Source organism: Dreissena polymorpha, chromosome 6 (genome assembly GCF_020536995.1).
Source record: "Dreissena polymorpha isolate Duluth1 chromosome 6, UMN_Dpol_1.0, whole genome shotgun sequence".
Lineage (NCBI taxonomy): Eukaryota > Metazoa > Mollusca > Bivalvia > Myida > Dreissenidae > Dreissena > Dreissena polymorpha.
Genome location: NC_068360.1, coordinates 2,962,096 through 2,984,291, shown reverse-complemented (window position 1 = coordinate 2,984,291; position 22,196 = coordinate 2,962,096). Strand labels below are relative to the sequence as shown.

General features: G+C 34.0%; 3 protein-coding genes across 3 annotated transcripts in view; 2 read left to right on the top strand and 1 right to left on the bottom strand.

Moving 5' to 3' along the window:
• LOC127833221 (CAP-Gly domain-containing linker protein 1-like) overlaps window positions 1-22,196 on the top strand; it is a 606,687-nt gene that overhangs the window by 93,944 nt on the left and 490,547 nt on the right. The gene's annotated exons all lie outside the window — the stretch shown is intronic.
• The window catches only part of LOC127833219 (uncharacterized), a 1,273,891-nt gene that overhangs the window by 956,379 nt on the left and 295,316 nt on the right, over window positions 1-22,196 (top strand). The window lies entirely within an intron of this gene.
• LOC127833223 (uncharacterized) overlaps window positions 1-22,196 on the bottom strand; it is a 45,980-nt gene that overhangs the window by 21,354 nt on the left and 2,430 nt on the right. The window contains exons 3-11 of the mRNA XM_052358380.1: window positions 15,291-15,351; window positions 14,772-14,924; window positions 14,113-14,204; window positions 13,083-13,304; window positions 12,504-12,551; window positions 12,163-12,231; window positions 11,940-12,011; window positions 10,921-11,038; window positions 7,962-8,040 (exon numbers count right to left, since the gene is read on the bottom strand). Coding sequence (XP_052214340.1) covers window positions 7,962-8,040; window positions 10,921-11,038; window positions 11,940-12,011; window positions 12,163-12,231; window positions 12,504-12,551; window positions 13,083-13,304; window positions 14,113-14,204; window positions 14,772-14,924; window positions 15,291-15,351 — 914 coding nt within the window. The remainder of the gene's footprint in view (window positions 1-7,961; window positions 8,041-10,920; window positions 11,039-11,939; window positions 12,012-12,162; window positions 12,232-12,503; window positions 12,552-13,082; window positions 13,305-14,112; window positions 14,205-14,771; window positions 14,925-15,290; window positions 15,352-22,196) is intronic.

Below are 22,196 nucleotides of genomic sequence, written 5' to 3'. Positions count from 1 at the left end.
CGTGCGTGCGTGCGTGCGTGCGTGCGTGCGTGCGTGCGTGCGTGCGTGCGTGTGCGTGTGTGTGTGTGTGTGCGCGGGTGCGTGTGTGCGCGGGTGCGTTAGAGTGTGTGCATATGGGAAAATGTAATCAACAATACATTTATATTCTTAAATACTTTCTGTTTATAAATATTTGTTCCTTGAGACCATTTCAATATTGGAAGAGAAATAAATAATATAAGAGAAGTCATATAATATACTTGCTTATTATGACACTTCTATTACACTGTTACAGTACTCTTATGTCCGTCGAAGTCTACATGTTTGCATTATAATGTAGAAATGCATTATACAAACCATAGTTGTTTGAAGGCCTCATTGAAAATAAGATTACCATTGTAAAACTGTTTGCATGACTTTGTATCAATGTGTTGTCTTAATGAGTTACCTTCGGAAAATAAAGAGATTATTATTATTGATTAATTATGACATTCCCATGATTTCTTTATATCGTTTCAGGGAGTTACTTAATCGTTTCAATCGGTTAGCTATGTTGTTGTCACGAGTAGCAAAGTCGTTCCCATGAGTCAGTTATGTCTTAAAACGACTTACTAAGTTGTTCTCACGACTTACTTACACAAATGCACGTCTAACGTTTTTGCACGAGCAAAGTATCTCGTTCCCAAGACTTATTAAATCATTGGCATGAGTTACTTAGTGTTGGAAACGACACAAATATATGAATAAGTCTCTTGCCACCACACTGCCGTGTGTAGAAGATTGGTATCGCCAAATTTTGAATTGGCTTGTGGAGGTAGTGCCATATAAGAAGAGGTCCATTTCCAGAGACTTGATGACCTTCTTTAATATTTAGTTCCCGTTGTGAGGCAACTAATATACTACACCTCATTTGAATGTCTTTATGACAAGCGACAGGCGAGTAACTAATGGCTACTAATCTAATTCAATTTACTTCAGTATCATTAACGTTAAAATCATCTCGTCTATTTTATTACGCTAGTCAATTGTTCGAAGATTTTGTATCAGTCTCGTGACTTGTGCTATTTCGCATGACACGAGATGCGGAGATACGTCATCAAACAAGCCACTCGGCTGATACAAAGTCATGGAACAATTGACTAGCGTAATATTCCGTATGTATACGACAGTCAAGTGATTTGATTGTTATCGCAAGTACTAATAATTAACGATAACGATACGCACTTAATTTCTAAACAGATAGACCAAAGTTCGTCGAATACGTCTTTTCTACAGAGGTATGAATCATGCGTCCAATTCCGCGTACTTGATTACGAGTGTTTTTAATATAGCAATTAAAGTTATTTAGTATGCTCCAACCTTTAATTATAATGATATGGTAAACAAGAAATTGACATATACGATTTGATGTGAAATAATACCGCCCTTGTCTTTTTAGGACAGTGCGTTTGTGACATCTGAGTAAGCTTCATGAACAAAGTTCGAGTTTTGACGATTTGAGCATGCGCACACACGAATCACGCGCTTAGTGAATAATTACATGGGTCATGTTGATTGATGCCATATGGTTTGCATTGTTGTGTTAAGTGATTTAATTCAAGATGATCGAAACGAATAGGGTTTCAATTATGAGAAAATAGATTATGTTCCGTTTTATTCAGATACTCATTTTCGATGAAATATATTGGGATGGTGTTTTGTTTTCAAGAGCTATAAGTGTTATACACAATTCGTGTCATTGATTCCAAGATCCCACTTGTTGTCTATCATTTATTTACTTTGCAAACCACTTAATAATGTCCTCTAACAACTCAAATTTATGCTGCGAATATATTCATTAAATATTATTCAGTATTAAGATTTTTAATGTGGATTTGCAAAATGATTTCATAGGATATTAGGGAGATCAACTCTCTGGTTCAACTGTGCTTCCAAACGAATAAAATGTATTGATATTTATCTTGATACGCGAAGCCGGATCCGGGGGTTGCCGCAAAAGCCTATAAGCATTCTCCGAAAGACTAATTTTGCATTTTACAAAAATCGCAAACATAAAAACGTTCTGGTTAAACAAGTGCGGTAGATTATAATTTTTCCAGATTTATTTGAAAATGATTTTAATATTGAAGCCCCATTACTAATCAAAATCAACGAAAATTTCGTACAATATTTCGTAACTAAAAGCTAAACAAATAAAAATCAATGTACTACGGAAGCCCTGGAGGGACATTTTTTGTTACTTGTTATGAGTAATGTGTTATTACTTATTTGTTATTACTTATTAGTTGTGCTCGATTGGTCATTGTCGGCTCGGGTACTACTTGCATGTACCCCGGGTACTCTTAAGTATACTTACATGTATCCCGGGTACGGTAATTATCTTTAAACGTACCCGGTCGATATTAGACTGTACCCGAGTTGTTTTCCTGCCCTTAATCCGATGTTGTAAATTTAACTACCAATTTCCACTGTGAGAATGTAAATACGTCTTGATTGGCCAGCGCGTATATTTACATCTTGCAATGTTAAAAGTTAACGTTTGCATCGTTGTAAAGTCTGTAATCTATACGCGGTGGAAGCGACACAATTATTTTTCGTCTTAGCGAGGAACAAATGCTGTGCTTACAGGTCGGGAACAATTGTGATATAACTCACACGAAATTTCATCCTAGATAAAAATGTCTGGGTAACAAACTGTTGACTACCGGTTAAATGTAAACATTGATTCTTGTGGTGCAATAACGAAAAAAGTCAACTTCGGTGAATAAAGTATGTATAAAAAAAGATTTTTGTATCATAAACTGTGGAATATTTTACCGAAATTATATTAAATGTGTTGTATTACTCAAGTAATTTTCTTAATATGGGTTTTCACCTGATTTTGACTTTTCAGGACACAGTCTTTCCAGCGTTGCTATTTTTTTTTAGTTTTCCTTCTTTGTCCTAGTATTTTTTAAAGTTTCCTTTTTCCTAGTTTTTACAAAAAGCTCCTAGTTCTCCTAGTTGTTTTGCCAGTGACGAGTCTTAAAATTATTGTATAGGCAAAATAATTGTTTGGTTTTGTTAATTTAATATCACCTGGATATGTATACATGTATTCATAGTGTTTTAAATATATTTGGGTTTGCTATAGGTATGCATTAATGGTTTATTTTCCTAGAAATATTTGCTTGGCTAGAAAAGATAGACAATAATCACGATCCCCTGTAAAAATGGTGTTGGATCCCCTGCCAAAATTGTGTATGGCAGAAGGGAACTGCTTTGCTGTGTATTGCTTTGCGTGTTGTTACAGCATATCATTTTCAAATTCTTGCCTGTTTCAGTTACTGGGCCATGCAGATGGATCAAAACATAAGAAGTTGGTATAAGTACGCAAAGATAAAGGCCAGAAACAGCTATTTAATTCACCTGTATAAGGAGGCAGTCAACAAGAAGGTAGTGATACTGAAAGGAAGGGGCATACTGTCTTTCTAAAGCCTTTATAAATTAACGATCAAACAGCAAAAGCAGAGGCATTATGGGCAATGAAAGTGGCATTAGAAGGATATTCCTTAATGTGATGGAATAAGCAACCTGTTGAAGGCGATGTTGTCTGGATCATTTTCTGAACAATTCACAATGAGCAAATATAAGGTGTCATATCTAATGTCAGATGGTCTTGGTCCTTAGAAGGGGTATTGTGAAAAAGTACACGTATCAAAAAGTCAATTTTCAATACAATATGATGAAACAGGCAATGCACAGGACAGGAAGCAATGTGATGTTCATAATAGAGTTTGGAATGAGGAGAAGGGAGAAGTTAGTGTTATGTTCCTGAAAAGCCTCGTGTTTCGACAGGCTAAAGGCGAAATGTTATTGCCCTATTTCTTTTATACTATAGAAGCTAGAGACTTGAAACTTCATAAATGAAGATTTTTTTTAGATATAGTGCAGTATGCATAAAATGTTACTCTGCACCTGTTATTATTTTAGTTATTGCCCTTTTTAATGTTTATACTTGATTTTTATCAGGTTCTTCTCCTATATACTATAAAAGCTAGAGACTTGAAACTAGAAATTTAGATAGATATCATTGAGAGAAAGTAAAGTATGCAAAAGATGTTACTCCGCACCTATTTTTCTTGTCACTACAAAGTCGCTTGGACACTTCTCCGTCGTCCGTCTCTCTGTCCGTCACAAATCGTCTCCGGAGCAAAACTCCTTTAGTATTGAAGGTATCGACCTCAAACTTTATACAGTGATACAGTTCATTGAGGGAAAGCGCTGTGACAAGAAGCCATAACTCTGGGTGGTCCCATGTTTGAGTTGTCTCTGTTTTGAGTTATCTTCCTTCGTTTAAAAATCGGAGCATTTCCGGAGCATAACTTCTATTGTATTGAAGGTATCGACTTCAAACTTTATGCAATGACAAGCGACACATGTGATAACTAATCGCTCTTGTTTTTTTAAATTTATTTCCCTTTGTTAATTTTCATAGTTTATATTTGTCCGGGCTATTTCTCCTATATTATAAGATCTTTAAATTTGAAACTTCATTATGTGAACAGATGTTATTGAGAAGAAGAACAGTGCACAATGACTGAAACTCTGGTTCTCATTTAAAGGGGCCTTTTCACAGATTTTTGCATTTTTTAACTTATTCATTAAATGCTTTATATTGATAAATGTAAACATTGGATCGTAAAAGCTCCAGTAAGAAATCAAGAATAAAATTTAAAAAAGGAAAAGAACATTGCCCGGAGCAGGTTTCGAACCAGTAACCCCTGGAGTCCTGCCAGAGTCCTGAAGTAAAAACGCTTTAGCCTACTGAGCTATTCCGCCGAGTACACATACGCTACGTATTTTATACCTTATATAAGCAATCTTCGTAGTTATACAAAATTTAACGACAAAAACAGAACTCTCCAAATTATTCAATCGTTTCGCGTTGCAACGCTTTATAATTTTTAGGTTTTATAATCGTCAAAAGATACATATAATGGCTATATTAAAGCATTGTAAATGTTCAGTATTACTGTTTCCTCACAAATATCATAACTAACACGAAAATTTGCGAATCTGAAACAACTTTTTTCAATTTTGTCAATTTACCAAAGCGTGAAAAGATCCCTTTAATTTAGGTTATTGTCCTTAATTTACTTTACTATTGTTAAGGCCATATTTCTTTTACTGTGCAAGCTATGTACTTGAAACCGGAGGCGACTTAATGGTTTGCGCTCTGTGTGTGAGTCTGTCACACTTGTCTGTATCCTGCGATAACTTAAAAATTTCTTCATTTTTTTCATGAAACCTGAAACATGGACAGATGGCAATATGGAGATTATGCACGTCATTTCATTGTGTTCCTAAGTCATGAATTCTAGTTGTTATGGCAACAAATAGAAATATTGCTGAAAATGGTGGATCCTGCGATAACTTAAAAAGTTATTCATATTTTTTCATGCAACTTGAAACATGGATAGATGGCAATATGGAGATTCATTTTATTGTGTTCCTACGTCAAGAATTCTGGTTGCTATGGCAACAAATAGACTAGAAATATTGCTGAAAAGGTGAAGTTTCACCGGTTGGTGACCATATTGCTTGATAAAGTCTTGTTATATGGCAGATTTTTTTGGTAAGAAGTGCACTGTCAAGAACTGTTAATCTACCTATAATGTTCATTTAATTTTGTTCAACTTGTTAATTAAGTTCAACTTCTGAAACACCGTTAGCTTCAGTTCAAATGCATCTTCACCTGAAAGATCATACCTGTTGACAAATATTATAACAATCTTACACTGGCTTACGGTACATACCAGGTAAATCTTGCTCGAGGGATACTGTTTAAGGCGGTAACGAGGCTCTCCCGAGAGCTAGATTTTCCTGGTATGTACCGCAAATAGTGTTTGCTTGCTTTTCTTGCATATTGTTCAAACACGCATTCATTCATAAATGTTCATTTGATGTAATAAACGTGCGATATGTGACGTCATTAGAATATTTATGAATACATAAATAACGTTATTTAACGCGCAAGACTGAAGAGTATTATTACAACAGCGGAATGTAAGATGGGGTTTTCTAGCACTGGTGAAAACGGCAGATAACCCGGTCTGAAATGCAAGAAATATTCGTTCTTTGCGACACATCCGACTCGCGGAGGTCATGTTCGTTGGTTTCAGGTCACCCGGTAACATGCATCATCCATCGGTAATCCAGGGTTAATAATTACATGTACATTTGATGAAATGTAGGAACGGAATGCAGAAGCACATTGGCTGCACATGGTATTGTGAAGTGATTTTTTTCCATAATTTTCTTCTGCCTTAAGACGCCATTTTGTTTGACTCGCATGTGTTATCATCTAAACGCTTGGTAAATACTTTGCCAAATAAGCAAGCGCTATTCGATTAAGACTCGAGTCAAAACGGCCTAAACAAAACAGGATTTTTCATTACGCATAGAAGACGGCTCGAATTGGGTATCGGCGATTTGTTTTGCGTCCCGGTACGCACAGCTTTTGAAAAAATGCGTATCGACCTATTTTTATTGCGTATTTACGCAAATACGCATTTTATCTGTAGCTCTGAATGTACTACTGACTTACGAAATTCGGCGAAAATGAACTTTTTATATTCGGAAATATCATAATTCGGTAACCGAGAAATAATGTTGTTCTAAAAACTGCAAGTGGGTAACAATTTTTGAAAGCAAAAGTAACCGGACAGTAAGTCCGACGATCTTGCATTTCAACGTTTGCCTTTTTAATTGTTCATCGGCAATGTCCGACGGGCCGACGGGCTTTCGCCATGTCTGGGTCACGAAGTGTCATTGAGTTGAAGCAACACATATGGTTTCCAGAGTATTTAGAAGCTTTTTCTTTGATTTGACAAAGTGACCTAGTATTTAAACCCTCGTTTGGCATTTACCAAGATATCAACTTGACAAATGTCCCAGTTTAATAAAGATTGGACGAAAAATGTGGTTTCTAGAGTGTTCACAGACTTTTCTTTAAATTGGCTTAGTGACCAAGTTGTTGATCCCATATCAGCCTATATCTAATAAGATTTCACAGGATTTTCATAAAATTTGAAACAAGAAAAGTGTCCACACGACACGGATGCCCCCAAATGTAACTGTGTCACTACATAAAAGCATAACTGTGTAAATGTTTTTGAGATATACATCGCATTTTGCATGCAAATAACATGAATGCACGTATCTTCTTGTCAACTGCAGAAAAAACCCATAATGGTTACTACTTGAAATAGAGAGCAGACACCATGTTGAATGTTTAAAACCTAGTTTTTGGCCCGCACGGCCCATGGTCGAACTTGGCCTAAAGATCATCTAGATAAAACTTGTAACCAAATACATCAATAAAACTCACTTATGTATGTTTATATGTGTAAATATTTTCCCTAACTGAAACATACACTTAATTTATTTCTTTGAATCATGTTGTTCACACTTTATATGCCCTTTCATAAATCAACCACATGTTAATATTTGCTTTTTGAAATGTATGTATATTATGTATGTATATTATCATATATGTATATATATATATATATATGTATATATGTGTGTGCGTGTGTGCGTGTGTGCGTGTGTGTGTGTGTGAATACAATAACATGAAGACCCTTATGTCTCAAATAAACTGCCTTATATATCTAGGACATGACAGCATGAAGTTATTTTTTACCTTAGGATTGTGCAAATAAGGCCATACAAGCTCCAGATTTATGTAAGAAAAAATCCCCAATTCCTCCTATGAATATACAATACCATTGTGCCATTAATATTTCTAGGATTATGAGATAACATAAAGTACAAAACATCACGAGGATTATGGAAACCACTGACTAACTTTTAAAATATATGAAAAAAGTCATCGTATAATAGCTCACCGGAAACGCGATTTAATACTTGCAAAATCCTCTCTTTTGTTGTCAGTGGAGTGACATTTTCGGTAGAAACCGCACGATTAGCTCACTTACTGTGTTTACGAAGCGTAACCTCGTCGTTTTCAAACTTGTCTGTTGACAAAGTAGAGAGTCCTCTGGTTGTTGGAGAGTCCTGTAAATAATATAGGCACTCAAGATTACGGGTTATGTTACAACTACACATGCTAGAAGCTGATGTTGAATTCAATACAAAATGCCAAGTATTGCGTTCAATGATCTAATCCAGCCCCCTACAGTCTATTGACTACAACTAACATAATTAATGATTATGCAGCATTAATTTAAGTAAAATAAAATTTTAATCAAAATACTTTCTGCAAATATTTCATAAATATAATCAATTGCTTCGAACTAGGTTAAATATTGATATGTATGATATATTAACATTTTAATAAAGATGCCGGTCATATCTTAATATTTATATTAATTTAAATCATGATATCAAATTTGAGCCAAATTATACAATTTCAAATAATATGCACTACGCGATAGCAATGAATGTAAATATATGCTTCACATAGTGCATAAGATAGATTTCTAAGGATAGTTACTTTAGTTTCGTATGCATCAAGTTAATATCGTGTCTACCTAAATAGATATATAGAGGATATTTGTTGGATTCGGTAGAATATCGATTTTATTTCTCGAGTGATCATAGAAAACAATATTTTCACGAGTGGCGAAGCCACGAGTGAAATATATTTTTTCTATGATCACGAGTGAAATAAAATCGATATTCCATCGAATCCAACACATTTTCTTTTTATTTTATGCTTTTTTCACCGTTCATTTACATTGTTAATGAGTTTAACTGTATTATTTCGCTGGATTAATAACGTCATTTCGTCCAAAAAATGACGTCATTTCACAGTAAAACAGTGAAAAATATCGATATATTTTTCACTGTTATTTTTCACTGTAAGTGTTTAAAACTGTGGAATACCAATTTTATTTTACTGATTTTTCTCTAAAAACCACCAAACAGCATAAAATAAACATATATACATCATATATATTACGTGTTACTAGACGAGGAGATTACACCAAGTAAGTGCCAATTGCTTGTTTCACTAATTAGTCATCTCTTGGGAAGGCGTGTGAAGCCCATTAATTGTTGTACAATTTAATGTAAATGACAGTCTACCGTTCATATACGTCCGTTGCATATGTCATATTACGTCGTGACCTTTAGACACGCGATTGTGCACATGCTTCCGTCGGAAATTGCACACGTCACGATTGAGTGTTTCAATGTATATTAATATATGCATTTCAGTAGGGGGATCAGTTCACGTTAGACAACCGACCAGATAGGTCCCAGTTACTACTTGTCGCGGGGCCGTTAGGCCGCCGCATAGATCTTGTTCAGGATATTTTACGGATATTGGAAAATGTTAGAGTTTAAAACAAAACAAAAAATAAATCGCAATAAAACTTGAAATGGACTTGTGTTCGTTATTGTGTTACACCGATTATGTGACATATGTTATCACTATAAAATTAATCCTGCACTTCTCAAAAAGGATAGAGCTATATGTAACGGATAAGTGTGTATAGGGCTTTCCGGACTGCTGGCCCAAGAATCTGGAACACTATTCCATTAGCGATCAGGCAGTCAGAAACATTGGATTTGTTCAAAAGAAACCTGAAGACATTTTATTTTAGGAAGTTTGACACACTGTTTTAAATTGTATAAACGTTTTAATGTGCTCATTCAATGTGTGTTAAACCCCACAATCAATGCACTCACTAATTAATTCATTATTTATTTATCTACTTATTGATTTATTTTACTTAATTTAAGTAGTGTTTTGTTTTATTTATTTAGTTTGGTTATTTTAAAGTGTTTATCAGATTTTAGTTATTGCCTATATTTATATGGTGTCAGCTTTTTACCTCGTACCTTTTATGAATTTTATGTCATATTTACATGTACAACGCCATTGAATATGCGCGCATAAAAATAGGCGTTTAATCAAATAAATAAGTTTCAAGTTTCAAGTATAACGCTTAAATACTTATATTGTTTTCCAATACCACCATAGATCACAGTCATGCAAAAACAGTATTAATTGCCACATATGTTTTAGGGGGGGGGGGGGCACACAAACGACTAAGAAAGTGTACCTGTTAAGAATACTTTGATCGTTTAAGAAAGAAATCTGCATTTTGAAACAGGAATTGATTTTCCTTTATTAAAATTTACGTGGGGAACATCAAGGCCCAGAATTGCTGGCCTAAATTGACTCTCAGATACTTAAGTGATCTGAGCTGGGATATAATTGTTCAAGACTATACTGGTACAAGGAGTAAAACGTGTTGTTATTGACAGAAGTCAGCATGGATGATTTTGATGTCTTCTTTATCTGCTTCAAACAAAAACTTTAGATTAACCCTTTGAGCTCATTTAAGGGTACTTATAGTTTTAATAGTAGTTGATCTTATTTATTAAGCAATAGTTATATTACAGCAATATGTATGTTCAGATTGAAGTATATGAAAGTATATGTATATGAACTTCACTGAAACACAAATTATACTAGAGACCTTATGTATGACTAGTGAGCCGTGACTTGAACGAATATGATATGATTACTTGTATAAGGTCTGGTATCTATGTGGTCTTTTATTAATCATATGTCTAATACCTTGATATGAGAACATATATGACATCAGTTAATTGTAGCTTGTGTATGTTACATGTATGCTTTTGGGTAAATATCATTATCATAGTTGACACAAATTATTTTATAATGTTGCATATTAAAAGCTTATGGCTATGCATCGCCGCTTTTTGGAACGGTTCATGATTAAAAGATAGGAGTCAATTATTTCGTATTAAAGTTACAAAAGAATCCTTTTAAAGTTAATTAAACGTTTTCACATTATTAAACAAGAGAAAGCTATAATGCAGGTACAAAGCATTATTGAATGGAAAACTATTGCAATTTACTAATTAGCTGTTGGAACATAACACATTTTAAATATTTACCGTCATATTCACCTGATGACCGCTCAACAGCTTGTCATGGTTATTAAGATCTTTTTGAGTCTCTTCATATTCTTGTTCCAATTGCGCGTCTTTTTCAATCAACAGCTCAAGTTGGTGACTGAAAACGCAACAAAACCTTTTCGATAGTTGTCAATACTTATCAAGCATAAACATTTATCTATTTTCAAGTGGGGAAAAATGTCATAGATTTGTATGTACTTGAGTGTGATGCGAGTTCATTCTGTTTATAAATATATATACGTTTATTATACAAAATTATCTATTCGCTTAAAATGTTGTTCATTGTTTTTGTCGTTCTACATCTTATAGTTCGATTTAGGATGCAGACCTATGCTTAACGTTTGAACTCTTAAAAGGTTACAGACATTTGTAAAGGTTCTAACTCACTAACTGTCACGAATCACGCTAAAAATTCCAAATTACTTATGTTTGACAAAAACTCTATATGTGGTATGTTAATCCCTTTATACGTAGATACGTTTGGGTTTCTTACTTATAATCAAATATAAGCAGTTTATTTAATTAATTCACTGGCTGCGCTTCAATGCACAGGCAACTTAAGCTTTTTTTTATTGTATCATCTTTAGCATGACTATCAATAGTTAATATATACTGATGGCGGAAAAAATGTACACCCATGTTGTTAATCGACATATTGCTGACACCATAATATCCATTGTTTGTACCATAATTGTGTTAACCTTTACCTTGCTAATCAGCTGAGTCAAGCGAGAGGGTATCGCGTTGTATGTTTTAGCTATTTTCCATTAAACATAAATTGAATTATTGTGTAATATAAACATTCTTAGGTAATTCTTTTTCGGTAAACATTATAACTGAGTTAATGTCGAAATGTATGAAAACTATACTTTATAAATATACATGTTAGAATATAAGTTAGGTTTAAATGGCCAAATTCAAACTTTGATGAGAATCTCTTTTTTGTAATGCAACAGCGATTCCAATAGAGAACGTTTGAAACAAAAGAAGGAACAAACCTGGGTTCACTTCTAACTCCTAAGGTCACAGCAGACTTACGTCTCAGTACCTCGACAATGTCTTTCAATGTGCTGCAATGATACAACAGTTGGGGAGTATTGTATTCATATGTTTTCGTGTATTGCAGGTTATAAACGTTGTGTATTAAGTTTTAGAAAATTCGGGTTCAATACAAAAGCGCATCAGTTTGTTGTAAATAGAGACGATATTACGAAATCTTACTTCACTCTGTTTTTCAGTATTTTTTTCTTCTTCTTCAGGATGATAATGTGTTCTTCTTGTGTTTCAATTCTGTATAAATTTGATAATAAATGACATGCATCACGTGCAGATAAAAAACTTTTAAATATTAATTTAACCGTAAATGGTTCCAATATGGTAATGTTCATAAGACTATTATTTGTTTAAAATGTCTAATATAATAATGCAATATAGAGCTAAACCATCACATTTCGCGATTTAAACATCTGTGACAAGAAATATTCACGCAATTGTTTATTTATGATAATGCCAAAATTTTAAAGCGTTATATTATTAATACAGTATTTTAATGCGATATTTACTGTCGTTGCCATTTGTTTCTGTCCTCTTTACTGCAAGACTCCACGGACCTAGAAATGTAAAGAATATATAACACAAATATTAGTAATTATTATGGTTATAATTAAAATTCGTTATGAGGATAATGATAATTATAATAATAATAATAAAAATAATAATTATTATTATTATCCTTCTTCTTCTGCTTCCTCTTCTTCTTCTCCTTCTACTTCTTTGTCTTCTTCTTTTCCTCCTTCTCCTCCTCATCACCATCATCGTCATCATCATCATCATCATCATCATCATCATCATCATCATCATCATCATCATCATCATCATCATCATCATCATCATCATCATCATCATCATCATCATCATCATCATCATCATCATCATCATCATCAGCATCATCATCATCATCATCATCATCATTATCATCATCATCATCATCATCACCATCATCAAATATAACAAAAAATTGAAGACATTACTCTTTCAAAACATTTCAAACTGTTTCACACTGTTGATTAACAAGACAAATGCTGTAAGTTTATGTAAAAAGAAAAGACATTACACTTTATTATTAGTTTTACTTAACGTACTGTAATGACAAATTTAGTTGTTTAATTTCTTTTTCTCTGCGTGCTATCTCTTGTTGTAGGAGGTCAATTTCCTTCACAAAAGTGTCTTCGTTTTTCACACATTGATTTCTCATATCTTCTAATGATTGTTGTAGGAGGTCCAATTCCTTCACAAAAGTTTCCTCGTTTTTCACACAGATCTTTCTCATGTCTTCTAATGATTTTGCTATCGGCAGAAGTTCCCTGAAATCATTAATAACCACCATGAAAAAGATTTTGATCATACGTTGCATCTGCACCAATGTTCAATCAGACTCTTATGCAAATGGTTTTGCTTATTTTAGCAACTCGATAGGATACATTAAACTTAAAATGTAATTCAATTGTACTTACAATAGGAAAACTCAAAGTTTTCGTTAAATGAAAACTGTTGGTATTGAAATTTAACCGCGTATATTAAGAAATACATGTAATGCATACTTTCAAATTCTACTTTAATTTGTTGAAGATCATTTTACAGTTTAAATAATTGGAACTAAAACATGAGGAAGTTGAGTTTGGTGAACCTTTACCAAAAGTTTGGTCGGAAAAAAATAGGGAAAAGGTTTTTCCTCTTAGAAAGATGTCATTAAATTACAAGCGCAATCATTTTCCTCTACTAGTATGTTGCACATATTATTAATAGGCGTCAAATGAAGTTTGTTTAACTGGGTATGTTTTTTTTTTTAAATGATTGTAAGTTCTTATTTATAAATTTAAATTCAAACGAGTTATGTAACATAATAAAGTTTAAAATCACCATATTTCGTGTTAAGATATCACGTATCAAAAATATAGTATAATTAAAAACTTAAGTTATTTCAGAAGTTATCAATGAATCATTTAGCTAATTACTGATGTATAAATCATTTACATAAACAAAAAATTAAAAAATCAACGCCAGCATGTATTTTTGTTAAACACAGGAAACTATCGATTTCCCGCCATTTCATGATTATACCAGCATATCATGTTTTTATATACAAAAGCCGATAATGATTGGATAACTAACCTAGAATGGTCTGTGGATATTCGAGATTTTAACATTTCACATTCCCTCATTCGCTCTTCATATAAGCCCGGTTCCATTTGAATTATTTTATCCTGAAACAAGTGCAACATATATAGCCATTATTTGATGTTGATATAAAAGGGATAGAATAAAGGAGACGCCAATGTTCCCGCACATGCATCCTCGAATTAACGGAAGCAAACGTGATAAATTTAAAAATGTCATTCTAGTAGTCGTCCAAATTGATATGAAAGGCATAATATGGCCGTTGTGTAGTGCATGCGGTGTCCGCCTAGCGACCTGGAGGTCCCGGGTTCGATCCTTACTCACGTAATCTCCCCCTAAATATCGCAAGTTGTGGTTGTACTAAGGAAACGCAATCAAGAGCTCCTCAACAAGCATTGGTCTTTGGATGCAGTCGAAACAAAAATTCGTGAGTTAAATATTAAATGAATAAATAACACACTTTTTGTTAATGTACTTGTTTCACAAATTTGATGAAACAATAGCCGTAGCGAAGTTCATTTGAGCGATCTTGATACGGAAACTAAAATATTAGTCGTCACGATTTTTAAAAGGTTCATGAACAACGATAAGTGTCGGGATAATTTTGACGAGCTAAAATAAAAGTTGTTGTTCGTACATATGTGTCTATCTACCTGGCTAACTTTAAGAGCTGCTTCCAGAACACAGATCCTGTACAACAGACGTCGGACATGATAATCCTGATCTTCGAACATCTTTTCCGCTTGTCTCAAGGATAACTGAAATTTCGCTGTTTTTTCCTCAAGCGAACGCATATCATTTGGTTCCTAAGAACGGATATAAAAAAAAGACATGACAGCAGACGTGCGAATTTGTTTATAACACAGTGGGATACAGCATAATCAGTATATTCGATGTTACTAAATAGTTTGAATGGAACCTTTACCAGAACAGGTTAAGGAAACAGACTGATTATGATGCCTAACCTTGAAAAGAGATAAGGACAATTCCTGTTCTCTATAATGTTGTTTCCTAGTCTTTAAAATATGTTGATATCAGTTATATTCAAAGTTAAACGTTCTGTAAACTCGTTGAACTAAATAATTTGATAGTCGATATTCCATAATTTGTCAACAAGCTTTTTCTCAAATTAAAGAGAAATTTTACTTATTCGGATTCATTTGTTGAGTTACCTGCATCCGGAGAAAGATTTCCTTCGCTGCAGATCTTAAATCTGAGAATACCTTAACGCCGCTAAAACAGTTAAGCAACAGGTATAAGGACTGTTAAGAAATCTTATAATTTAAATTGGCCAATTATAAACAATGTATGAGTATATCTATAAATAAATATGTGCATATCCAAGATTTAATATATTTAACCATACCAACATTCAAATAATATTTTATGCACACATAAAAGATTTTATGTCATTGTACGATTTCTTAATTGTTGAACATTATATTGGTTCAAGCCTTATATTTAATTACTTGTGTATAACCTCAGTGTGGGGTCACATGGGCTCTTTTGACCAATCAAATTCAGTGTGGCCCCCTTGGATCCTTCTAGACTAACGTGGTATCCAATATGGTCGAATTTAACAATTACGCTCTTAAGCGATACATCCAAGGATTAATTTTAATATGATATGATGCCGTTCCATTCCGTTTATGTGAAGGATTATCTCTCGTTGTACGAAGACGTACACCAATGGTGTTATCCCGTGTGATACTAGAGGTTTAAAGGGCAGTTGAACGAGTAAACATGCTTATCAGTGCCGTGTGCAGAAAACTTTGTGACGTATACGCAGTCTTCCGTGAAAGGTTTACAAGATGGCGGCGCCCACAGCGTAATTAGCGCATTTCGCCAGTCACTTTTTTATGCTGGTCAGCTACACAGTTGTCGCTGCCCTGTATCAGTCATACTGATTCAGTTCAGATAAGTATTCTAATTTCTTGTTAACATTTGTGCCTGTCTAAGTTCTGGCTGTTTAAAATATAATTTTACTGCCTTTTTAAGAATGATGATAAATTCGGTTCAGCTCTATATATCTTGTATATTTATTATTGTCTTATTTAATTTTAAGTTCAGCCTGGGCTTATACTTTATGTATATTTACGACACATTTGTATTATCAGTTAAGCTGGGTTTCCTACTGTCACATTAACAGATGCCATCACGTTTTTATGAAATAAACAATAAAACACCCTTTCATTTTAGTCTATATTACCATACCTCATTTATATGGTCAACGTGTGTATTTTAGAATTCTTGTGATGTGTTTTGTTGTGCTATTATTGTTAATGTTTTCTTTATGGCAATTATTTGGTTGTAATATTTTCATTAACATATCCTTGTTAAATACGTAACTACTAAAAACTATAAGTATTTTTAATATTCTTAAAAGCTTCATATTCATATATATATCTTATTTGTATGTTTTGTGGTGTGTCTTATAGTCACACTGTAATTTTAACCTTCAAGTTTTGTCTTGTAGTCACATCTGGTCAGTCTATTTGTGACTTGTAGTCACAATAGTTCACATAAGGTTATACCCAAGGAGCGTCCGTAAAGGTGACCGGTAGCTGCGGAATCCCACAGCCCGAGCCAGAGAACAGAAATATCCTTTCATGTATCCTTCAGTTAAAGAAAAACCGCGTCTTTATGATGCCAAAAACTTGCTGAAGTTTCTTTCTACATTTTTATTTATCAAACTATTTTCCATTATTATACTTTCATTAATGCTTCATAAGTGTAATATCTATCAATCTTATTTTTTATATCAATTTTATGTACAGGTATATGTTTTGTAAACACGTTTTGTTTTATATACTTATATACAAAGGTGTTTCATCAAATTAGCAAGTTTCAGGTTTCAAGTATTTGTGTACGTATAACATTTGTGCTCATTATAAGCAAGACATATGTATTTGTATCTATCTCTAAAACCCACTCAAGTGTTATTGTCACTAAAAGCCATGCTTCCTATTTAATATACTGTCATTTACCAGTATGTGTCTTTATGTACTTAAGTCATGAACAATGTGAATCATATTCACAATCTTGAACTCATGGGTTATATACGCTATGAATTATAAAAAAGCAGCTCTTCTTAACATTTGATTATGTTTTCGACTCACAGTATATTTTACAATAGGATTTTGGACACAATTATTTATAATCTCTTTCGCAATATTAATGTAATTTTTGTAATCTGTCATTATATTTTCAAGATTATACCAAGTTTAAATGATTTTAATCATCTGTTCTGTATGCTGCTGGTTTTATAATATAAGCACGCTGTTAGTTATCATTTCAGGCCATGCCTACCTCTCAACACCGCAATACAAAGGACCTGTCCGCTGGCTGGCCCTTCCTGTACAAGTACTACAAAGGGGCGAAAAGGCACGTTTCCAGCCCTTCCTTTGAACACTACATTAAACCTGCCTACCTCTCAACACCCCAATACAGAGGACCTGTCCACTGACTGGCACTTCCTGTACAAGTACTACAATGGGTCGATAAGGCACGTTTCCAGCCCTTCTTATTGAACACTACATTAAACCACGAAGGACCGGAACGAACAATTACGGCTAGAAACAGGAAGACTTCACTCTTCAGAACATTGTGTTTTATCTAGTGATCTTCAGTTTTTTAGTTCTCATTTCATACTTATACATTTTTAATGTTATGTCCGATTATAGTTATCAGCTCAGGCTGATACTAACGGTTTAGTTCTCTCTGAAGTAAGTATGTTTATGCCTGATTTAAGTTTTTCTGTTTAGACTGATATTGAGGTTATAGTTCTCTACGAAGGAACTATTTTTACGCAGGCCTTGATTATATTTTTCAATATTCGGCCTGATTTTGCTTATACCGTTCAGGCTGATATTGTGTTATAGTTCTCTACGCAGAAACTATGTTTATGCAGGCCTTGCTTATTCATTGTTCAATATTTGGCCTGATTTTGCTTATACCATTCAGGCTGATATTGTTATTATAGTTCTCTACGCAGAACTATGTTTATGCAGGCCTTGCTTATTTATTTTTCAATATTTGGCCTGATTTTGCTTATACCGTTCAGGCTGATATTGTTATATTAGTTCTCTACGCAGAACAATATTATAGTTCTCTACGCAGAACTATGTTTATGCAGGCCTTGCTTTTATATTTTCCATTATTCAGCCTGATTTTAGATATACCGTTCAGGCTGATATGGATGTTATAGTTCTCTACGCAGAACTATGTTTATGCAGGCTTTGCTTATTATTATTTTCCAATATTCAGCCTGATTTTAGTTGGACCGTTCAGGCCGATATTGATATTTTAGTTCTCTACGCAGAACTATGTTTATGCAGGCCTTGCTTATTATTATTTTCCAATATTCAGCCTGATTTTAGTTGGACCGTTCAGGCCGATATTGATATTTTAGTTCTCTACGAAGGAACTATGTTTATGCAGGCTTTGCTTATTATATTTTACAATATACAGCCTGATTTTAGTTGGACCGTTCAGGCCGATATTGAGATTTTAGTTCTCTACGAAGGAACTATATTTATTCAGGCTGTGCATATATTTTTCTATATTCAAACTGATTTTCAGTATTCCATTCAGGCTGACATTGATGTTATGGTTCTCTACGAAGGAACTATGTTTTATGCATTCCTTGCTTATATTTTTCAGTATTCTTCCTGATTTTAGTTATTCCGTTCAGGACGATATTGAGGATATAGTTCTCTACGAAGGAACTAAATTTATGCATGATTTTAGTTATTCAGTTCAGTCCATGCTTGTATTTTTCAATATTCTGCAGGATTTTAGTTATTCAGTTTAGGCTGATATTGATACTATAGTTCTCTACAAAGGAGCTATTTTTCCTAAGTTGGGTACCAGATCAGGTCATGCTTGTACTTCTTACATGTTCCGTCTGATTCAGAAATCTGGACATGCCATGCATATATTTATCTTTTAATTTCTGCCCAGTCAGGCATCGTTGGGGTTTACTCTACCCCTCTAACTAAACTTATTTCTATTTTTATGACCAAAGTTTTAAACTTATTTTCCCCGTTTTTCTGATTGGTATGTGCCAATTTTACCGTATATGCCAATCTTTACGGGTAGTTATTCTAACAGTTCTAGTGTCAACACATCTTTCCCATTGGTACTTGTTAAAATACCAATTCATTTGATTAATACCCTGATGATACTCCTGGGGTTCATAAACCTGTGTGTTGGCGTACTATACGAATAAAATTGCCTTCTGCCCAATAAACTTCATCTCCCAAAAAATGCTTCTGGGTCTAAGATTTTGAAGCTACTGTTGGGCATATTAGTTTTTCATATCTCTGAGTTAAAGGGAATGTCGCCCCACAGGGATCTGCCACATCCCTATGTAAATAAACATGCTCCACTAAGTCACACCAAATAAGAGCAATACGTTTCCTAGGTTTTGTCCTCGAAAACCATTACATATATATTTTCCATCATAATCCATTACCCTTTTTACTTTGCTTACTCATAAGCGATAATCGTTAGCCCAGTTCTTTCACGTTTTAAATCAGGGGCTTGTTACCCGATCTGTTCCATATGGTTATTCCCACAGATATTCCTCTGGATTATTGGTTTTTGTTGTATATGTCACTTTAACTGTCTGCCAGTTTACATCTGCAGCCCAATTGTTTATTACTTTTTGATTGGTCGCTCTTTTTCAAGTACATTTCGAATCTTACTTTTGTCAAGGTTTTTCATATTATGTATATATGTTTACTGACAGTTTATTGTTCCAATGGTCTTTCACTCATTTACTGGTACCTGTACTTCAGGCCAATGCTGGTTGTCTTTCGGTTCCAAACCATAGCTCCATAGTTGTACTACACTATAAAGAAGTGAAACTCCAGCTGCTGGAGCAGTATTGAATTTTCATTAAAAACAATTAGTTGGTCCTTTATTTACATTATTGCTTTCCCTGTTTATGTGTTACAATTATTAATTTGCTTTTGTTGTGTTGCTTGACTGTTTATGTTTAACCAACAGTTTAACCCCACAGGTAACCTATTACCAAGGTCTGTTATTAAGGCAATGTTTGCCCTTTTTTTTTTGATAGTTTAAGACTGCAGTTCCATTGTTTTACTTTATGATTGCTTACTCCTGTATGGGTACATATTTTTACTTTTGTTGTTCTGCTGTACTATCTATGTTTACCTGATAGGTAAAGGGTGCAGATTGTATTTAAAATTTTACCAATACCCTTTATTAAGGCCAATATGTGTTCATTACTTTTCATATGTTGTCTGATGGTTAAAGGCAGCACCTACATTGTTTTACACTGGGTTCATGATACTACTTAACCACTGCATTTTAATATTTTGCTTGGTCAGGTTCTTGTACATTTAAGGTTAACCTTCTAGTTTAAAGCTGCACATTCATTTTCACCTCTTAACAGGTACCTGTACTTAGTCTGAATTCCAAAATCTGTTGTATACATCTGTTTGGTCATCTTGTTGGTTTAAGGCCGCAGCTCCATTGTATAACATATTATTGTTTACTTTCTTATCGATACAGGTAATTTTTCACCTATAACAAAGGCCTGTAATTAGGGCCATATCTGTTGTATATATCTCCTATGCATGATGGTTTAGGGCCACAGATCCATTTTTTTACTATATTATTGCTTACTTTTTACCGGTACATCTTTTTTATACTTATTTTCGTTGCTTTGCTTTACAATTTATGTTTACCTGACAGTTTAAGGCTGCAGGTAATTTTTCATCTATTAATAAGGCTGCTGTTTAAGGCAAGTATCTGTTGCCTATATCTCCTATGTTGTCTGGCGGTTTAGTGCTCGGATCGGGGATTATACTATATTATTGATTGCCTACTCTTTTACCGGTACATTGTCTTATTTTATCGTGTGTAGCTTTGCTGTACAATTTATGTTTACCTGACAGTTTTAGGCTGCAAGCAAACGTTTCACATTTTAACAAGGCTGTTTATTAAAGCCATTATTTGTTGGATATATCTCCTATGTTGTATGACAGTTTAAGGCCGCAGATACATGTTTGTTTGTTTTTCTTCATGATTGCTTACTCCTTTAAGTGTGCATCTTCTTACTTTACTTTTGTTGTTTTGCTGTAAAAGTTATGTTTCCCTGACAGTTAAAGGCTGCAGGTAGTCTTTCATCATTTTTACTAGCGCTTATACTTTATACAAATATCGGTTGTTTTATGTCTGACCGGTTAAGGTCGCAGCTCCCATTATTTACATATAGGTCTAAGTCACTCTTGTTGACAATTAGGTTAAGCAGTTGTTATTAACACTGATTTTTTCTGGCAGTATTTTTCTTATGGAGCATACACATATAATTAAGTTATGCTTATTCTAGTGATCGTTGAACACCAATCCTATTGTTGTCACTTAATTTACTTCACTATGTTCTATAATTTGTTATTAATTAGCAGATGGATGATTTTAGCCTAGGGGCTATTTACAAATCAAAGCTTATAATGCTTATTTGTCCTTAATTTTGACATTACCTGACCTTAATCGTAAGGCTACGTTTATATTCATTCAGGGGCAACTACCCCCTTTTCGAATTGCGGTCCTCTCCCGTACTTCATGGGCGGCGGGGTTCCCGTTCCGGTCCCCTTTGTGGCGTGTTTATACCACCCATTATGCCTTTCTGGAAAATCTGTTCTATTTTTATCTTTTTTATGGCATTTTATAATAAATGCCCGTTTTCAATCAACAATATTGTGTTTGTTCTTTCCTTCAAGTCATACGAGTCCGTCCGGTCTATGACCTTTTTATTACCACCGAGGACAATACATAAATAATATTTTATGCACACATAAAAGATTTTATGTCATTGTACGATTTCTTAATTGTTGAACATTATATTGGTTCAAGCCTTATATTTAATTACTTGTGTATAACCTCAGTGTGGGGTCACATGGGCTCTTTTGACCAATCAAATTCAGTGTGGCCCCCTTGGATCCTTCTAGACTAACGTGGTATCCAATATGGTCGAATTTAACAACCCACCTCCACCCCTTCTCCGCCATAAGTTTGACTCCCTTACTATGTATGTTTTTACCTGTGTG